At 56.3% G+C, this 20,967-nt stretch overlaps 1 protein-coding gene across 4 annotated transcripts in view; it reads left to right on the top strand.

The window, feature by feature from the left end:
* SHANK3 (SH3 and multiple ankyrin repeat domains 3) overlaps positions 1-20,967 on the top strand; it is a 382,593-nt gene that overhangs the window by 290,353 nt on the left and 71,273 nt on the right. For all 4 annotated transcript variants that reach the window (XM_063323817.1, XM_063323818.1, XM_063323816.1 and 1 more), the window contains 2 exons: positions 1,934-2,016; positions 15,368-15,492. In XM_063323817.1, coding sequence (XP_063179887.1) covers positions 1,934-2,016; positions 15,368-15,492 — 208 coding nt within the window. The remainder of the gene's footprint in view (positions 1-1,933; positions 2,017-15,367; positions 15,493-20,967) is intronic.

Raw genomic sequence — 20,967 nt, 5'->3', positions numbered from 1 at the left:
AAAATGTGACACAAAGGGATGACTGTATGACAGCAGCCGCCTCCTTTAAAGCAGTTCACGTAGTTTTGGTGAAGTTTATTCACATCTAGGTACCTTGTTGCATGAAATCACTACTTTTATAGCTAACCTATTTTTTCATGGATATTGCCTAAGCGTGTCCAAAATTATAGTGCAAAGCGAACTACCAGGGAAGTCCAAGGAATTCAGGCGCTGGTTTCCATGGAGGATGTGTGTCTGTATGTCTTCTGGAGTGCCTCGGTACCTGCAGCTGTTGTGTGTATTGACTTTCATGATCACCTTCCCTTGCTTTGGAAAAGAAAGGAATATTTCTATCCGTCTTGCTAGGAGCTAGGCACTGTTGTAGTGCTAATGGCAGAACCACGGAGCTGCCTCCCCCGAAAGGGGACTGTGATGCCTATAAATGCAGCCCTGGCCGGTGAGGCTACAGATGGCCGGGATGCAGAGAGGTGTCTCCTGTCCCGGTCCCTGCTCGTGGTCCCTGGCCGCTGGAAGTACGCACAGGGATGTGGGTTTCCATCCCGCTCCTCACAGCAGCACTGTGAGCCCTTCACCACCCACCCCTCCCGGACCTGGGGATGTTCGGCGGGGTCCCGGCAGTGACAGGGGGTGACACGGGGTGCAGCCAGTGCCCTGGCAGCACACCCCTTCCCTGCAGCGTGGGGCAGGAGGCGGCAGGCGCGGCACGGGACACGTGTGGCGGCGGGGCGTGTGCCTGCAGCAGCGGCGGCACCGCGCATGTTGGGGCACCTCATACCGCAGTGTGCGAGCCCAGCCTGCTCTGTGCCAGCGCCTGTCCACGGCCGTCCCCTCCCTGCCGCCCGCCCGCGCCTTGGCAGCGCGTTCCTGTGCAGTGCGGTGCCGCGCGGGGCTTTGTCCCCGCCGCCGGGCAGACCCCGTCGCTGGCCGCAGGTGCCCAGGTCTGGGGGCCGGCCCGCGCCATCGCTCCCTCTCTGCCTCTCCTGGGCTTGGCTCGGTGTCCAAAGCTCCTTCTCCGCGCCGCCGAGAAGGACCGAGGTCCCTGATTAATTCCACTCTGATGTCAGACATGCGGCTCTGCTGGGAGGGATTTGCAGGGCTGCATTTAAGCTCCCGTTTGCTGAGAGAATCCCTCTCCCGTCTCCCCTCCCCGCGCGCCCCCCGCCCCTCCCGGCGTGTGTAGAGGTGGTCTGCTGGAAGGGTCGCCGGCGGCCGGGGTCCGCACGGAGCTGCGCGTCCGTTCCTCTCTCTCCGCCGCTGGATTTTCCCCATTCTTCTCGTCTGGCCGTGGCGGAGGGCAGGGAGAGAAGCTTTGTTAAACTAGGACAATGCAATGCGTCCCCCCTCTGCTAATGACAGACCGTTACTTAGCAACGCAGGGGGGGATTTTCAGAGAAGATCAGAGCGCCGGGATGAGGATATAAACTCTGCTGTTCTCCCTCCCAGGGAACTTACCAAAGAGGCACCTCTCCTTTTGTCAAGCGTCTAATTTTTGCATACGAGAGGCAACCGGAAAGTCTCAGAGAGCTGCTTCCCTGATGGATGGCTGGCTGCCTCCCCCCGCACCTCCCCTGCTCAGGCGCTCCACTCTTCAGTTCCATGCTAAGGGCATCATTTAAAGGGAAGCCCAAAGTGGGATCAGTAAGCTCCCTGCATGCGTATGCAGGTGACTGAGGAGGGGACCGGTGGGCAGAAGGGTGATCCAGGCAGCCGGGGCTTTCCTCCACCCACACGTTGAGGGAAAGTAGCTTTCGTCTTTTTTGTTCTGACTTTGGGCAAGGGAGGGAGGGAAGCAGATTGTGCCCAACTCCTTGCTGAGATGAAACGGTCGATGAGAAGAGGTCTCCTTGTCACAGGCACAAAGGCCACCTCCGCCTGGCAGCATGGTGCTGAAATCTAACCCTAGCATCATTCTCTTGTGCTCTTTCCTGCCCAGTGACTACATCATTGAGGAGAAGACGGCCGTGCTGCAGAAGAGGGAGCATGAGGGATTCGGGTTTGTGTTGCGAGGGGCCAAAGGTAAGGGCTGCTTCTTTCGCTCGGTCCTGGGGCGGGGAGGGAAAGCTCCTTCTCCTGGCTCTGCCTGCTGCCCAGGATTTCCCCGGCTGCGCCGAGCAGCCCGCGAGCCCCTCTGTGCCGGGGTCTCTTGGGGAGTCTCTTCTCCTTCTCCGACGGCTAGGCAGCGCGAGGGCAGCTTCCCTCCGGTTACGTGCATTGTACGGACAATGCCATTCGCGGCAGATGTGCATCTCTCGCACGCTCTGGGGTGTTTCTCTGGTACCGATGCTGGTACTCGTAGCTTTGCATTTGTAGGAGTTTCCACTTCTGCCTATTCACTGGGCATATAAAGTGCATGTGCTCTGCCTCAGGTGCAGATGTAAGCCCCGTGGGGCAGGGCCTGTGTCCTCTGTGGCTTTTTTTTTTAAATATGCTTGAAGTATTTCACTCTCCTTTGGCTGTGCAGAGTTGAGGGGTCCTTCTCCCGGGAGCCCTGGCTGCCTTGGGGTTCAGCCCCGGCAGGAGGGCACACCAGTAGATGTCTGTCCTGCAGCTGCCGCCATACCCTCGACCCTCTGCGGCCAGGCAGCCCCTGCTCGTGCCCGGGGCACGCGTCCCCTGCGCAGCCTGGAGCGCCTGTGCTCGTGCAGCCGGTACCTTGGACCGGCTTGTTACGGGGGCTCCTCTTGCCGGAAACTGATCTTTTTGCTATGAAAAAAAGAGAGTCCCTTGGGGACTGGTAATGAAGGTGCTCGTATTCACATAGGAAACAGGCTTCAGCCCCTGTGCTCGGGAGGCTGGTGCACCTCCGGCTGCGGGTCCTCCCTCCAGCACTTCCAGATTGGGGAGAGGCGAGGGGGTCGCGGAGATGCAGCTGCCGAAAGCCGAGGCACGGCGGTGCATGCTTCCGTCCCTCCCTGGCACGCAGGGTGCAAGATGCAGGAGGGAAAGCTTAAACCGTGTCTGCCAGCTCGTTTGGTGGTGCTGCTCCTTTCCTGGACCTCAGCGTGGCTGAAGATCATTGTGATTTGGGCTTTAATCTTGGGTGTGAATTTTCTGTGGGGATTCCTGAATTGTCTTTGTTCTGTCCGTATCGCGAAAGGGCTGTGTGTGCCGGTGGGTGTGTTTGCGTTCCTGTCGGAATATGGTTGCTGTCTCTTCCTCCCCTCTCTCTCCCCTTCCCTGTATATGTGACATACGTGTCTGTCCGTGTGCTGCTCACATCAGTCTGTGTAACGTGAAGTGAAACTTCAGAGCTCAAAATGGCATCCATTTTTTTTGCCAGATCAGGCTTGCAGCTATTGTGTTCGGAAAAATGGGATAAATTTTGTCCCGTTTCCTTTTTTCTTTTCTTTTTTTTTTCCTCTTCTGTGCCCTCCTAACGTTCGTAGGCTCTGTATTTCCCTTTGTCTGCTGAGGCTGAAAGAGGGGACTTGGAGCGGATGAAGCGGTGGGCGTGATGCTGTGGGACTGGGCTCTGCCTGGCGGTGCTGCAGGGGGCACCCAGCGGCGCGGGGCTGCGGAGGGCCGTGGCTTGGAAGCCCTGGCAGGGTGGGCACGGTCGGTCGTGCTGCCACCCGGGGCAGGGGTGCTGCGAGTCTGCCGGAGCCCCTCGGGCAGCTGCAGCCTCTTGACTGAGAGGTGAATGTGGTGGCCCTGAGTCACCCCTTTATTTCCCAGCCACTCAACCTGGCGCTTCGCGCTGCCGTGGGGTTCAAGCTGGAAGGTCTTTGGGACTCTGTCTTGGCCCCGTCGGTGTCATCACCGCTCACGCTTCACTTAGATACTCTGTGCGAAACACGCCAGGCCTCGTGGGGTGAACCGGGGAAGGGGTCGGTCTGCAAACGGGAGGGACCAGAGCTCCAGCAAAGTCCCTGCAGAGGGAGGGAGCTGCTTATTGAGACTCAGCTGGATGATCCTCAAAGGAAACCGCACTTGTGCTGCAGAGGATGCTGAAAATCTTGCGTGGTTTCCAGCCTTGCTGAGGGTTGATTCCTTCCCAAGCCCAGATTTGCCCATCCATGTCAGCTGCCCCATCAGCTGCACCTGAGCAGAGTTTGCGCTCCACCGCCCCGGAGAGCCGGCCCTTCCCAGCCCGTCCTTCCCCACCTCTGTCCAGGACTGGGAGGAGGTGATGTCCCAGTCAAACCAACCAAGCATTTGGATAAAGGTTATTTCATCCTGGTCCCTGCAGGAGATGAGCTGCAGCTTTTGGACATGGGACGTGCCTGCAGCCATTGCCTTAGGGAATCACGTGGAGCAGATGGGAAGGGGGGCAGCAGCCCCTTCGCTCAGCGCTGTGATGAGCAGGTGGATTCACTTCTTCATTTCTTGGCCCAGAGAGACCGTCCCTACCTTGCACATGCACAAATGATAGACCTGCGCTCAAAATGCGGAAAGATGATATTTCTTGGCTCGTGGTATCCTGAACTCAACCAGTCTTCTGTGCCTGGGCTAGAGCAACCTCCCTCTTCCTGGCTAACCCGACTGCCGATCAGGCACTGGCTGTTTAGTAGTATGATTCATAAAATATTCGTATTCGTACATACTTCCCTGGGGCCATCCCTGTGAACAGTGGTGGTTACAGCTGATGCAGTGACTGCACCTCACATGGTCTCGGCAAATCCACGCTGCCAGTTCCCTGGGCAGAGGAATGTTGTTCCCAGGCCAGTTAGTGCTCGTTGGCGTCTGGTTACGGTGGGCTCTGAGGAAGTGCTAGAGGGACACGCAGTCCCCGACTCGGGAATCTACTCCCTAAGAAAGGAGTAGATAATTTTATGAATAGGCACTCCTGCTCCCCTCTGCCCGCCACGGCCTCCCCGAGCCCTCCTGCTCTCACCATGGCCTCCCTGAGCCCCCCTGCTCCCCTCTGCCCGCCACCGTCCCTCCTGTTGGTCCTTGCATTTGAGACGGACCATTGAGAAGCGCTTGTCAAACCAGCAGGTCCCGGCTCGTCACCGCAGTGCCTGTCCGTGGGACTCGCTGTTGGTGGGGGTCAGTCTGTACCCCAGCCCCGTCCGTCCCGGCTGGGCTGCAGCAGGGCCCCACGGCAGCCATTGCTGTCCCCAGCCCCACGGTCGCTCCAGAGCGTCTTGTTGTGTCCAGCATGGCCGGAGATGTGGGCACTGTGTCCCCAGCCTCAGCCCTGCGCCTGGGAGCCCCCGCAGCCATCACCAGCCCCCCTGTGCCCGCGCCTGGCAGCGGGCGAGCTCATGCATGGCACACTGGGTCCCTCCTCCAGCGGCGCCGTTTGCTGGTGACTCGGTCCTGCGGCCAAGGCATCCGCTCCCTTCACAAACTCCCACTTGATTTTTTGCCACGTTTTCTCTGCAGGAAGGTTAAAGTTTGATGTTCAGCATCAGCAGTTTGTGTTTGCATCTCTTTGGTAAAGACCAGCCCGAGCCACTGGTATTGCAGGGACTGAGAGAAATCTCCTTGGGTGAACTGAGTGATGCAACCACCCACGTGCAGAACTTGCCTGGACGCTTGCTTGAGTGACCTGGTCTAGTGGGAGGTGTCCCTGCCCATGGGAGGGGATTGGAACTGGATGATCTTTAAGGTCTCTTCTAACCCAAACGCATGGGCCATAGTATGATATGCAGCAGTCAGTGGATCATTTGAGGGGGTTTTAGGTTTATTTCCTGTCCAGCACTTGGCGTGAGGACCTCAGGCTCAGAAGCCTCTGCAAGCTGAGTTCTGGTGCTGGGTCTCGTTGACCTGACGGGGGTCTCTGAGAGCCGCAGCTCCTGCCCCGCACAGCCCTGGGGGCACGAGGCGGGCTGCGGTGAGGGAAGTACGGTCAAAGCTTGAGGATCCTTGAAAACATTCCAGGTCAGGTTGGACGGGGCTCTGAGCAACCTGATCAAGTTGAAGGTGTCGCTGCTCGTGGTGGGGGGTTGGACTATACGGCCTTTAAAGGTCCCTTCCAACCCATACCCTTCTGCGATTCTGTGATCTTGCTGTTGGTCTTGGGCAGAGGGGAGGTTGCCCTAAAGCCCTGCAGCAAGTTTTGGGACGCAGTGCTGGTGTCATGAAGTTTCATGGAAATGGCAAAGCTCACTGGTGGTTTTCAGAATTTGGCTCTTGAGCAGAGGAGTGCTGTGGCACTTTGTGATGCTCAGGATGGACAGAAATAGGGACTGGAGGTGTTCGGACAGAGCACGTCAAACACCAGAGCTGTCATCTGTGTCGTTAAGGGTGCTGTCTTTATTATGGAGATCTAATGGGAACCTAGAAACAAGGCCTGGTCTAGCTACGGCAAATACTACTTATGACACACCTTTTATAGTAGCCTTAGAAATCAAAAAATTCAGGAGCTGATTTCAGGAGCTGCTGCAGGACCCCTTTTCTCCCTGCCCCCAAACACACGTACCCTGTTAGTACCTGTTACCCGTTGGCCACCCGGCTGGAAGCAGGTACCTGCTGCTCCAGCGCCCTGGGTGACAGAACCCGGCGTGTGGGGGTGTCTGTGCGGCTTCCCGCCCCAGCCTTGAGCTGAGACACTCCTTCGGGATTTTCGGTGGGAAGTACCAAGGCAGCTACAGTATTATTTTATTTTTCACTCTGTAAGTGTGTTCCCGGTGAAGTAACTGGGATCTTAACAATTTGCTCTGCTTGAATTAACTTGTAATATCCTTCACTGCTAAGCTTGGCTAGTAATAAAAGTAACTTGTCCAAGAAAAGCAGTATTTGCAAAGAATAGAATAGAATATTTTCAGTTGGAAGGGACCTACACCGATCATCTAGTCCAACTGCCTGGCCAGAAGTTAAAGCATGTTGTTAAGGGCATTGTCCAACTGCCTGTTAAACACTGACAGGCTCGGGGCATCGACCACCTCTCCAGGAAGCCTCTTCCAGAGTCTGGCCAATCTCTCGATAAAGAAATGCTTCCTCACGTCCAGTCTGACCCTCCCCTGGCCCCGCTTTGAACCATTCCCAGGCGTCCTGTCCCTGGGTCCCGGGCAGAAGAGCTCGGCACCTCCCTCCCCACGTCCCTCCTCAGGGAGCTGCAGAGCCATGAGGTCGCTCCTCAGCCCCCTTCTCTCCAAACCAGACCAACCCAGAGTCCTCAGCCGCTCCTCAGAGGACGTGCCTTCCAGCCCGCCGCCAGCTCGGCTGCCCTCCTCTGGGCACACTCCAGGACCTTCACGTCCTTCTCGAATGGTGGCTCCCAGCACTGCACACAGAGCTCCAGGTGAGGCCGCGCCAGCGCCCAGCACAGCGGGACGTTCCCCTCTCTGGTCGTGCCGTGTCTGATGCCCCCCGGGATGCGGTTTGCCCTCTTGGCCGGGCGTCCCAGGAAGCCTGCATCTTGAAATGAGATCAACTCTGGTGCTGCAAGAGTCAAAATCGGGGCTGGGGTTTACCACATCAGGGCTGCGGGGTGATTCCTCGTGGAGACGGGCAGCCCAGGGCAGAGGCAGCGCGGATGGGCAGGGGAAGAGCCAGCTCTCGGGTCTGGGCAGGCTTCTGGCTGTGGCAGGTGCCACCGGCCCAGCTTTGTGCCATGGATGTCCCTTCAGGATGCCACTGTGACAGAAGGCACCGATGTCTCCCCGGCAGCAGTGGCATGGCGGAGGCATTGCCGGCCCCTCTCGTGGACCCTCCCCTTGGCCGCGGGGGGCTGTCGGTGCCCCTGTGCCGTGGGGCAGGGTCGGGGCGCTGCAGGGCCTTTGTCCTCAGACCCTGCTGCTGAGGGGCCTCTCAAAGCCACCGCGGCGCTTCATGGGGACCTGGTCTTCCAAGCTGGCGTTCCTGGTGTGATCAGCCCGGAGAGTGGACTGTTGGGGGCGGGAAATGGCCGCCATGGTCAAATTGCACAACCGAAGCTGTGGTGTTAACGTGGTCGCTCCTCCAGAGGTACGAACTGTGCTTCCTGAGATTTAAAGTCATGAACTTTTGCAATGAACGGTAGACCTCCTTGTTAGGAAATTTTACCTCATTACCAGCGAGAATTTCTGTAATTTAATTCCAAACCTTTTGATTTAGTTTTGCCTTTGCCAGTTGGATAAGAGCCTCCTTAAATTTTATTTCCTTCCTGGGCAGGGACTTGCAGATGAATTGTCACCGAATTACGTACTTCTGACCTAAAGCTTTGCCGCGGGCTCTGATCTGGAAACAGTATTTTGGAGGGTCTGGTCCCAAGCTTATGAAATTCAACCTTATGAATTTCAACCTTATGAAATTCAACAAGGGCAAGTGTAGGGTGCTGCACCTGGGGAGGAACAACCCCATGCACCAGTACAGGTTGGGTGCTGACCTGCTGGAGAGCAGCTCTGTGGAAAGAGACCTGGGAGTCCTGGTGGACAACAGGATGACCATGAGCCAGCAATGTGCCCTTGTGGCCAAGAAGGCCAATGGCATCCTGGGGTGCATCAAGAGGAGCGTGGCCAGCAGGTCAAGGGAGGTCATCCTCCCCCTCTACTCTGCCTTGGTGAGGCCGCACCTGGAGTACTGTGTCCAGTTCTGGGCTCCCCGGTTCAAGAGGGACAGGGAACTGCTGGAAAGGGTGCAGCAGAGGGCTACAAAGATGATTAGGGGACTGGAACACCTCTCTTATGAGGAAAGGCTGAGGGATTTGGGTCTCTTCAGTCTGGAAAAAAGAAGTCTGAGGGGTGACCTTATCAACACTTATAAATACTTAAAGGGTGGGTGTCAGGAGGATGGGGCCAGGCTCTTTTCAGTGGTGCCCGGGGACAGGACAAGAGGCAATGGGCACAAACTTGAACATAGGAAGTTCCACCTAAACATGAGGAGGAACTTCTTTACCCTGAGGGTGGCAGAGCCCTGGCACAGGCTGCCCAGAGAGGTGGTGGAGTCTCCAACTCTGGAGACATTCAAAACCCACCTGGACGCGTTCCTGTGTAACCTGCTCTGGGTGACCCTGCTCTGGCAGGGGGGTTGGACTAGATGATCTCCAGAGGTCCCTTCCAAGCCTATGATTCTATGATTCTATGAAGCTGGCTTCTGTGGAGACTGGTCCGCTGCGCTCAGCCTTCGCTCGGGCCTCCGTGAGAGGCAGAGGTCGGGATTGCCAGGCTGCGTGGGGAGTAGTGGTGTCCTCCTCCTCCGGCACCGGGGCTACAACCAGCTCTGGGCACTGCGGGTTGTCCTGGTCGACGTTTTGTGTTCCGTTGGTGTTGGGGCTGTAGGCTAATGGCTGGGCAGCCGAGGAGGCTGAGATTAAGCTAACGAACGGGAGGCAGAGCAGGACTGGACATGACGCGGGAGGTGGGACGTGGCAGCGGGGAGGGAGCTGACAGAGTCACAGGTGGCCCTTTGAGGAATGACGGCATTTCATGAGCGTGTGAGGGGCGGGGATGCTGTCAGTGGCCAAACTTCACAGGTAACTGACAGGGAATACTGGAACCTTTGGCGGTCTCCTCTCGGTGACACCAGGTGGGGCCAGGATTACCGCGGTAACGGTGTTGGAAATACCAGATTTGAGTGCAGATGTAGCAGAACTGGGGTGCGCGGGGTAAGAGTAGCTAGAGGCAGATTGGTCATTTGGGAGGAAAAGGGCAGCAAAAAGGAGTGTCAAGAACCGGGAAAAAGGGTACCCTGACTGGCGTGGCTGGGCTCTTGGGCCGGGGTTTTGGCCGGGGCAGCTCCGTGCGTGATCAGCACAGCCCCGATCAGGCAATACACCAGACCTGTTCTGACCATGGCTGTGTGCCCAGCCTGCCCCTTGGTCTCTGGCTGTCAGCAGAACGACCCCAGGGATGGATCGAGCATCTCGGTGCCGGGTTGGTGCCTGCTCCAGCCCTGTCAGCGTGGGCATCTGTCCACCGCGCCCAACGGCCGGCTTTCAGGGAGGAGCAGGCAGGGAACGCTCCTGAGGTTTGCTCTGAGCCGTCGCTTCGCCGTGGCAGTACGGCTCCGGGGTGCTCTAAAGGCCATGCTGTCTGCAGGCAGCGCGTGGATGTCTGCGTACGGCCGCGCTCGGGCAGGGTGTGCAGCACCGCGTCCCATGCAGGGCTCCATCTCCTGTGACCCCGAGGAGATGGGGTTTTTCCACACCAGGCTGGTGGGCTGGACAGACTGCCGTGGGGACAGCGGGGTGGCAGCCGGGGCTGCTCCCGTAGCAGTGGGTGTTCTGTTCACCCCTTGCCTTTGCCAGACATTATTCTCCCAGAGGTGCTTCTGCCCCTTTCAGCAGACTCTGGTGGTTTGGAAGCAGATATCCCCACCACCAAGGTCTCCTGCACATGGCGCGGTTTGGAGGTGCTCCCTAGGGTTGCTGTCAGTGTGCATTTCACTCAGTTCTGTTCTGTTGTGAGAACACGTGAGGAAGCATTTCTTTACCAAGAGGGTGGTCAAACCCTGGAAGAGGCTTCCTGGAGAGGTGGTCGATGCCCAGCGCCTGGCAGGGTTCAGGAGGCGTTTGGACAATGCCCTTAACAACATGCTTTAACTTTTGCCCAGCCCTGAACTGGTCAGGCAGTTGGACAGGATGATGCTTGTAGGTCCCTTCCAACTGAAATAGTCTATTTCTATTCCATTCCATTCCATTCCAAAATGATGTGCCCGGTACCCTTCAGCTTGACCAGTAAGGCAGCGTTGGGCCTTGGCCCAAGTGCTAAGCTGTCTTTACAACTTTTCTGGCACTTACCCAGGAAATGTTAATTGCTGTGTGCTACAGGAGAAGTTCCTCCCTTTGCGGGTCCTGTGCAGTGCGGCACAGAGCGGCTCGGCACTGGCCAGGTGTGAGCACAGCACTGGTGTGTTTGACTGAAGGAGAGCTACAGGCAGCTGTACGGGGAAAGTTCTGGAACAGGGACGCACAGATTCCCCTGCATTGCCTGAGCCTGCGGGTTAGTCGAGGCGGGTGGGACACCCAGTGCTGGATTGCAGCTCACCTGGAGGTCCCGGCTCCTCCATCCATGGCCTGATGCGGCCGCCGGAGCCCCTGGAGCAGTGAGCGCTGCAGGCTCACTCTCTGCCTGGAAAAGGGGTGGGTTGGTTTAATTTTACTTGCCCGTTATTAGATCTTCTTCCTCCTTCCCCATGACCGACTGCTGGGACTTCAGGCAGTAGCAGGGGAGGGTTTCCTCTGCCTACGTTTTCCCCCTTCTCTATTAAATTATGCTTCTAGTATTTGTTTCATAAGGATACAGTTCTGACTTCAGGATGCATTTTCTTGTTTACTGAATTTTTACGGCACTAGTGACACTTTACAAATGGTGTGTCGCGGCATGCAGTTCCTGTAGATATATGGGGCTTCCAGCCCACGGAAAATGGCGTGCCTGGAGTCCTCGTGTTACTCATCAATAACGCAGGTGACAAAATTGGCTGGGAGGCTGGGTTTCCTAGGTTAATTTTATCTGTATTCCCCATCGGTTTGTATCTTTGATTACCAATATGAAAAACGCACCCTCGCGCTATCCCTGGGACGGCTCTGAGCTGTGGTTTGGGATTTCTCCCGTCCGCGGGCCGTCCTCAGCCCCGTGCTGGGGGACGCGGGGCAGCGCTTCTGAACCGTGCAGGGTGGGACTGCGGCGGGGGTGTCTGGAGCCGCTGTGATACCTGGTGCCCTCGCGTCAGGCTCCTTCTCCTGGCTGGGGAACCAGTTAAATGGTCCTCTGCCCAACTCTGACCTCCCCAGGGATCAGGACTCCCACTTAACCTTTTCGTGACTTAATTATGATGCAGGTATGATGAGAGGGCAGCACTGGAATGTCGTGCTGATGCTCCTGTTTTGTGAAGTACGGTGCTCATATTCTACGGAGACCGTGTGTCTCATTATCACAGTATAAATAATTTACATGACATTCAGAGAGCCCGAGTCTTCCCTTTCCTCATTTTCAGAGGCAATGCACAAGGTCTTTCTCACCTTAAACCTCGTATCAGTCTGGGCCTGTGCGTAAGTCAATGGGCACCTGGTTCTGCAGCTACAGTCTGCGGAAAGGTCACGGTTGTGGTTCTTGGAACTTCAGACTGTGGAAAGAACCTGCGGGTCAACACTGATCCGAAGAGCTGCATTTAACACTGGCGAAGGATTTGGAGAAACCAAATGTTACATTGGCATTTCTAAAAATAGGTGGGATGACTTATCAACTGTTTGCCACTTAAGCTAGTTTCCATCAAAGGAAGAAGTCGTGGAAAGCTGTTGATAAATTTATCTAAGCATAATCAGGTCATTCAGCATATTAACGTCTTGTCAGGCAGACTTTGTCTTGGTCTGGTGCTAGCTGGTGGCTATCTGATTTAGCAGAAAAATCTTGCATAAAAACTGTAAATAAAATAATTAAAAGGTAGTATGGTAAGTGATGGAAATATTTTTATCTGTATAAAATCAGTGTCTGTACACTTTGCACAGATGGAAGGGAATGTAGGTCACATTTACTGGAGTGGCCTGACATCAAAGGAGATGTATGCACGAGATCATCCGCTGACTCGGTAATTAGATCTACTGCTTCATTAGGGTTTTGACACAGCTCTTAAAAAATGCTTTGTTTTGATGATAGACTTAGAGGGATGGATAACTCATCTAGGCCCGCTGACACAATGCAGCATTATCTGTATTGCTAACGACAATAAACCATGCTTTCTCCACACTTCAGCCGAGGTGAGAGCTGGGCCGACAGGGACCTTTGTTGAAGGCTCTGGCCCTTGTTGGGTGTGATACCAGACTAGATAATCGCGGGGTTTTCTGACTTCCTTGTCACGTTTCTCTACGGCGAATGGTTTGTTCAAGCACCATCAGCCACTAAGGAAGAGGTTTGGTGTTTGATTCCTTAGAAGGTTGCCCTGGATCCGTCAGTGCAGTCCCTACGCTAGCAGAGAGTGTCCTTTTACCACTGGCTCGTCTGAACGAAGATGAGACGGTGAATCCTGCACGGACTAAAGATTCATGTGAGCAAAAGACACCTCCATCAGTCCGCTGGGAAGCCCTGAGTGAGAGCCTTCAGTTCTCCTGGCCCCGGAATTGCCAGCCTGGGCAGGGTTTGTTTGGATTCCTGGGCTCTGGGTCCCTGTGAGCCGGCTGTTCGCGCCGAGGTGGCCTTGCTGTGGCACCTCTTACCAGCCACCTTTGGCTTCTCTCTCACCTAGGCGAGAATCTCGCTGCTGGAGGGGAGGACAGGACGAGCCCGCGCAGCCAGGCTCTGGGCGCCTCTGGTGCTGGTCTTGTGCTGCTTTGCCAGCCCTTCGTCGTGCTCCTGCGTTAATTACCCTGCAGAGAGAGCAATGCAAAGTAACGCATTGCAACATCAAATGGGCCCTCTGCCAGGGACCTGTGTGCACCCCAGTCAAGGCCACTGGACCTAAGCCTGCTGCTGGTGTGGAGCACTGGACTGAGATGATCTGCGTCCACACCGTCGGCGCCAGAAGCTGTGCCTCACGCTGCAGCCACCCGGTGCGAGTGGCAGTGCCACGCTGTTGGCCAGCCACTGGTCAGCAGCCAAAACGTAGACGTTTCAGGCATGAATGTCTCTTGGTGCGCGACATACGCTGCTTCATTAGGCAAAACAATGGCTTGTTACCCCCATGCCCTCCTGCTGGTTTTAGTGTGTTCCAGAGCTGCTCAGCAGAATGGCCGCTGTCCTGCCGTTACAGGAGAGGACTCGTGCCGTGCAGCTGCGATCTGTTATTCGACAACCGGCCTCGAGCAGCGCGGCTGTCCCAGGAATAATGAAACCCACTCGCTGACACTCCGGCGTGTGTCACACTGTCAGAGCCTGGCTGGGGTTTCCAGCCGCTTGTTCCTCGTGTGTCAGTGCTGCCCGAAGCCCGTGACAGTCAGGGATGGGGAACACCCAGTCCTGGTTCTGCAGGCAGGGAAAACAGATTACCTGGCACGAGCGGTTTCAGGATTGCACCTTCACCCACCCCACACCCAGCTTGCTGAGTGCTCCTCACCTTCATCTTCGTCTTTGAGGCTGCTACCGGCCGAGAACAGCTCCAAAGGCAGCGCAGCGCAGGTGGGTGGAGGTGGCACCATCCCCTCTCTGGTCCTGGGACTGCCACTAGGTGGAGGTGGGGCTGGAAGTGGGTGCTGCTCCCTGGAAGGCTGCACGACCCAGCGGCCGGGTGTCCTGGTGCCGAGAAGCAGCACTTTTCTTGGAAAGACGACTTTGCCCTTTCCTCACCTGTGGCACGGGCGCTCCCCGTCTGTCTGGTAACACATGAAAGCCGGTAGGGAGATGGCATGCCGTTAGAAAGCCGGTAAGGAGATGGCATGCCGTTAGAAAAGGGGTCTCTCGAGCTTCCCCTGGATCTGCTTCAGGTGTGCCCAGTCATACAAGGCCTAGTGAAGAAGTCCTCGCTGATCCAGCGCCATGGTCTTGTGTGGCAACACACGAATCCCCGCTGCACCCAAGCAGGTACACAGGCAGCAGCTCTGTTCACAACACACAAAGGGGAAAATAAAAATCTTCTCGGAAAAACAGGACCAGCCCCTGAAGCAGCCGCAGTCGATATACTCTGTGCTGGGGACAGCAGCCCCGCTGGGTATAACTGGTAGTTTCAGGTGACCAGAGTCTGGCCAGATGTGTAAAGAGTAGCTGTGGCCTTTCTGCATCATTTCTGTGATGGATCTGATGTTTCTGAACACCCGCATCAGTCTCCTCTTGATAAACAGATGAAGGAAGCTTTTTCCTCCGTCACACAAGCTCCGCTCTGCTCTTAGTTGGGCGTCCCCCTTGCAAAATGCCTTCCTCCTGGACGGGCAGTGAAGCAGGAGGGGCTGGAGCCGGGTAATGTAAGCGCACTGCCTGGCTCCATCTGAGAGAGTCCCTTCCCGGGAAATGGTGTTCTTTTGGGGGCAGGAGCAGGTTTTCCAACCAGGAATGCAATTAAAACCTCACTGATGAAGAATGGAGTTCATTTATAGATGTCCATCAACAAGTGGCCCTCTGCTCCTGAGCTGACAGTCTCCTGTAGGACCAGTAGGAGCGAGCCACCCGCCTCTCTGGGGTGCTGGAGGCCGTGTCACGTCTGCAGTGGCACAGGTGGATGGGGCACGTGGTTTTTTCTCAGCTGACTATGAGGGAGGCCTGGAGCCGCTAACTCAGGTGTAGACACTGGAGGAGCGCGTTCCCCCGCTCCTGGCATCGTTCATCGATGTTGTTCTCGTTTCGTCTGCGGTATTGGGAGATGGATGGGGCTTTAGGGACCTTGTGGGAGCATACGTGACTCTGGGAGTCACACGTGTCCGGGAGGCTCTGCGGCCATCTCAGGCGTAAGCCGATGAACGCTGTAGACAGGTAGCACTAGCTCTGGTTCCTGCATTGAAGCCAAGCTGAGCCTTGCGTACGTGGTCGTTCTAAACCAATATGTAGAGGTTTTCCTGGGCTCCTGGACATCCTTGTCCCGGCTGCTGCTTGCTGTTAGCCACACTGTCTCAATCTCTCTCTCTCTCTCTTTTTTGTAGCTGAAACCCCAATTGAGGAGTTCACCCCAACCCCAGCCTTCCCAGCGCTCCAGTACCTGGAATCAGTGGATGTGGAAGGTGTCGCTTGGAGAGCAGGGCTTCGGACGGGAGACTTTCTGATTGAGGTGAGCCTGGACGCGCGGCAGGAGAGTGACCGATGGCAGCCAGCAGCATCTTCCTCTGCGGGACCAGGGCCTGTGTCTTGCACAAAATTATTTTCCATTATAAGGTGTTTTGAGACCTGGGTAATAATTGCTACTGAAATGCCTGCTGCCTGGGTGTCTTGATGAAAAAATGTTCTTCAGGTACAATAATTCAAGCAGATACGTGCTCTCCGTGCTAGAAAATGAGTTGACAGGTTCCCTTCTGCTAACTGAAATTAGAGGGAAAATGGAGGTTGGAGAAAAGCCTCATTAGATGCCTTCTCTGGAGACCAATCAGGATTGGTTTGTACCGATACTCGTTACAGCTTTGCCCGGTGTGGTGCAAGTATTGGGGTCTGTAGAGCAGAAGGAGATGGACCGGGTAGGTAGGGCTCTGCTCCTGTATCTGCTCCTCCGTGGCCCCTTCCCTTTCTGGAGAAGGCGATGTTGGACTCTGCTCGCAGCCGGCTGGGTTTTCCTGGTTGTGTTTAAAAGAAAGGAAAGGAAGGATTAGAGTCACCGGCAGCTTCACGTTAAACAAGTGGCTGGAGGCTCAGCAGCAAGGCACGGCGGGGTGGAACAGAGGGTGCGGGTTCCCGGGGACGGGCAGGAGAAAACTGGGACCGGGCTCTGAAGCTGGTGGGCAGGTCTCCAGCGCTCGCTTCCTCCTGCAGCTTGGCGTTATTATTATTGTCTGTATTGGTGTATGCGCAGAAGCTCAGTGAGGGGCCAGGAGAAGGCTGTGGTGGGTGCTGCGTGGTGGGTGCTGTGTGGTGGGGACGCCTGGGCAGTGCGGGGGTGACGGCGTGTCCCAGCGCAGGCTCCCGCGCCTCTGCTGGCCATCCCTGGGCAGAGCGGGGACACTGCAAGGAGCAGCCTGGGCACATGGGCTGCTCCATCGTGTAGTGAACCCGGCAGAGGAGAGTTCGAAGGATTGATGTAAAAGAGAGCGATAGCATTGATTTGTTAAGTTTATAGGGACTCTCCTCGCTCTAGGAGGAACGTGCAGGAGACATCAGGGTGGTACTTGCAAGTGAAAATTACGCTCAGAATCCATGCCAGATGGGTACGGTATGAATAGGCCAAGTCTGCTTTTCTCGAAGCCAGAGAAAAGGCTGTTACAATAAGGCAGCGGAGAAATGATTAAAGTGTTTGTGCATCACTCGGTCAAATGCCCATTTCCGTGCCTTAATTGTAAAGGGATCCCAGGGAGTTTGGGTGAAACGGAGATGTGTGCGCTGTCGGTGCAGGAAGGGCTGTGAGATGAATCCTGCCCCTTCCAAGGGCACGACGGCGGCAGAAGAGGTGGAGTGAAGCCGAATAGACACCGAGTCTGTGAAGCGAGCGTGTGTTAGATGGGAAGGGGAACTTTGTGTGAAGGTTTGAGGTGGATGGCATGGTTGGGCTTCGCTGCGAGTCTCGTCACAGCGACTGCCGAGCGGCACCATCCATACAGTCTGAGGAGGGGCTGGCATCCCGTGGGACTTTGCTTTCCCACGTCTTCCCATGCAACAATCGTAAGGCTTTAAGCCCAGTAACGCAGTCTATGCAATCTGCGCTGGTCCGTCGTGGCGGTGGTGGCGTGGTGCAGGCTGTGGTCGTGCGTGGCGTGAGGCAAGGCGGACTCTGGTTGTGGAAGCGCTCCTGGGCAGCTCAGCTGCTGCTTTCGCTCTGCAGCCTGAAGCTTTCACTGGAAAACGCTGTCTTCTCCAGGGGTGGTCGTCACCACTCTACTGGGCCGTTGGGCGGTGCACCCTGGAGCTCCCGGCAGTGCTCTGTGGGATCATCCTAGCACTACTTTTTCCACAGCGAGTACCTGAGAGTGATGGACATTGGGTGCGTAGTTGGTGGAAAGCCCGTGCCCGACGCAGGGACGGCTCTGGAGTGTCCGTGCCGAGGTGCTGCCTGTGCCTCACCCCAGACGAGGAGTCCCAGGGCTGGAGCGGTGCCCGCCCGCGTGACCCTGCTGCAGGGCCGGGGGGGACTGACGGCCACGTGCGGGACGTGGGGCCACGTGCTGCCAGGAGCACAGGGAACCCCACGGCTGGAAGGGGAGAGGGGAGCTGGGTTTCGGGACCTCTCCGCAGAGGTGCAGGTCAGCACTTGGCCTTACTTCCAGTGGGAAGAGCACACCTCTCCTCCACTGTCCTTTCTGCCGCTGGTGGGGCCCAGATTTGCCCTCTGCACCAAACCTCTGGAGAGCAGCTCCCGGGGAGGCCGTTTGCACCATCCGTCCCACGCGTGAGCACGGTTCTTGCAGCCGGAAAGTCCCCAAAAGCTGCAGCAGGAGGGTGCTGGCGAGGGCTGTGTGACCCAAATAGCCTGGTGCATCTTCGGCGGCCTCTAAAGAACATCGGTGAAGAACCAATTGTCATAAACCTGGCAAAACCGTTATAGCGCTGGTACTTTTTCTGATACGTAGTACTAGAAACATTACAAAGCAAGGAAGAATTTCAAATGCGTATAAAGCCACGTGGGGTGCGAGGAGGAGGCAGGGCAGCCTCATCCCAGCTGAGACTCGCAGTCCCCCTCCCCTCCCTCCCAGTTTGGACGTTTAGCTGCAGAATAAGCGTCTTTGTCTGGTAACCTGCCCTCAGCGCGTTACCGTTCCCTTTGGATCAGCCGGCTGAGCCGGCTTCCCCTCTGGCTGCCCGATCATTAAATCTCTGGCAAGCGGAGCAGTAGGCGCGTGTGGTTTCCCTGGGAAGGGAGCTGAAGGTGGGTTCAGAACGAGCGCAGCAGCTTTGCCGCAATGTAAAGCCACATCCTGAGGGCGATATTCGGGAAGGGACGTGGTGTGCTATAGCTGGAACCCTTGCACAGGTCTCCGCGACCGTCTTCAGCCGGTCCAAGTGTACGGATTAGGGATGCGTTGAATTTAGATCGAAGGTGCATGGGCATTTTAAGTTTGAGACTTCATTTCTAGCCTTGTAACTTGTAGCCTGAGACCGTCTCTTGCTGAAATTAATGTTTAGTCTTTTAACTTTAAAGCTTTCTGACTGTTGGAGATCGGTGCTGGACAGCCGGGTGCATGGAAGGTGCTTTCACGTTGGAGTTAGCAAATCCAAAAAAAGTGGAGGTGGGAAGCCCTGAGAGGCGTTTGCAGGCGGAGAAGTGTTTGGTGACAGTGATGGTCTCCACATGAGAGCTGGCCTTGCCCAGTGGTGGGGAGCAGCTCTGCCGATACCACCAAACAGCTCCTTATGCCAGGAGCAGGGACGCTGCTCACAGCCCTGACCTGCCCTAGTCTTCCTCACGCGAATTCGGCAACTAAAGCAGCTTCTGAAGCCGGCAGAGGGGTGGCCGTGGATGCTGGAGGCAGTCTGGTGGGTGCTCCAGCAGTTCCCTTTGGGGAAGGAGTGAGAAGTGTTTCTGTGTGCCTTGGCGTGAGGAGCCGGCAGAGCCGCCCTCCCCCCTGTACGCCAGCTGGTGGTGACCTGAAAGAGGCAGCAAAGGCCAGAGGAGGAGGCCTGCAGGGGGGAATCTGCCCCCAGATGGGGAGCGAAGCTTCAGACAAATTCAGCATTCAGCCTTGAGGCTTTTTGACTGGTAAATACCAACCTATAACAACTCTAGTACAGGACCTGGCACGTACCATGTTCAACTGCAATGTCCCAGCCCTCTGGTCAAGCCTGATGTGCCACTCTGCTTCCTCGTCCTTTTTAGCCTTTCATTTCTCACCAGCTCCTTCCGTAGGAATGGGGGGCCTAGACTGGGCTAAGGCGACCGGCTGGACCTGCTTGGTCGGCAGGTCGGGGTGCGTTGACCCTGGCTTTGTCTGTGAGATCCATGGGATGGCTGTACGGGCTTCAGACTACGCGTTTGACGAGTGTTGGTGTCCTCACCTGATACTTTCTTCAGCAAGACTGGTCTCTGTTTGTGTTTAACTGGGAAACCTCTGCCTGATTCTGGGAACGTGGGAATTTTCACCAGACCCCTCCAGGAGGAGCAGACAATCTTAAAGAAGGAAAGTGAGAGCTCCCTGGTGACTGTCGGGAGCTTTAAATCCAGTCGCCCGGTAGATGCAGGGCTGCTGCAGCTCCTCGTTCCCCGGTTCGGTCAGTGGCCGGGCTGAGCGCGCGTTCCCAATGGGGACATGTACACACGTATGCACAATATACACATACACACACAGTCTGCCACACGGATCAGAAAACACACCGCATTGTGCAAAGACAAACAGCAAAATCAGCCTGAGCGAAGAATGTATATATACATATATGTATATATACACACACATATATATGTATACGTTGCGCCAGGGGAGGTTTAGGATGGATATTAGGAAAAATGTTTACACTGAAAGGGTTATTAAGCACTGGACCAGGCTGCCCAGGGCAGTGGTGGAGGCACCATCCCTGGAGGGATTTCAAAGCCGGGCAGACACCGTGCTTAGAGATATGGGTCAGTGGTGGTTTCTGTCAGAGTTGGGTTGATGGTTGGACTCGATGATCTGAAAGGTCCCTTCCAACCCAGGCGATTCTGTGATTCTGTGATTCTCTATGTGTGTGCAATATGGATGCCTCCAGTAGCTGGCCTTGGACCTCCAGTCTGGCCAGTGCCTGGCCCCTAGCTCCTCCAGTCTCCCCAGTTGCTGGCACCTGAGTGTGTGAACCCCTGAGACCCACATCCCCACCCCGCTTGCTGGTGGTTGGATCTCATGACGCATCTGCACACACACGTGCACCCACACGTGCGCTGTATCCCCAGGCCTTAGGCACTTGGTCTGTCCAGCAGCTGGTCTCCAGTCCTCAGGGCACAGGCACACACAGACCCAGACCAGTCTCCCTGGCAGCTGCTCCAGACACCGAGCCTTACCAGTAGCTGACTCTCAAACCCACAGGTCAGTCTGGTCCCTCCAGTAGCAAATTCCCAGACCTCCAGTCCCTCCAGTACCTGCCCCAGGTCTATGGCCTCTGTGATACCTGGCTCCAAACCTCTTATCCTACTCGCTGGCCAGTCCAGCTTGATGATTGCTCACCAATAATTGCACCTACGTGTACATTGACGTACATGCATGCAGTCCGGTCTCTGGAGTGTCTGGTACCCCAGTACCTGTGGGACCCCACCACCCACGGCCCCTTCCCCGGCTGCTGGCAGTGATACCTTCGTGCACACACACACAGATACGCCACGTGGAGCTCAGCCTCACCCAGCGGGAGCGCGGTGCCGAGACACGGCAGGCTGCGGCGCCCAGGCGCAGGGATGGCCAGACAACCTGGTACGCTCAACTGGCCTCTTCCACGCTCTTCTCCCTTTGTTCTCCTGTCCTTACTCTTGCCCGATCCACCATCATCCCTCCTTTCTCCAACCTTTGGTTCTTTGACTAAGCATCTTGGTAGGTCTGGCACAATCCCGGAATGCTCCTCCTGGCATCCCGGAATGAGTCCCACACCCCGACCGGCAGTAGTTCCCCTCGCTCCGCAGGGTGACCAGGAGAGACCCTCTCCCACCGAC

The sequence above is a fragment of the Chroicocephalus ridibundus genome, chromosome 1 (genome assembly GCF_963924245.1).
Source record: "Chroicocephalus ridibundus chromosome 1, bChrRid1.1, whole genome shotgun sequence".
Classification (NCBI taxonomy): Eukaryota; Metazoa; Chordata; class Aves; order Charadriiformes; family Laridae; genus Chroicocephalus; species Chroicocephalus ridibundus.
The sequence above is the reverse complement of the archived record's forward strand: the minus strand, read 5'-3'. Positions and strand labels throughout refer to the sequence as shown.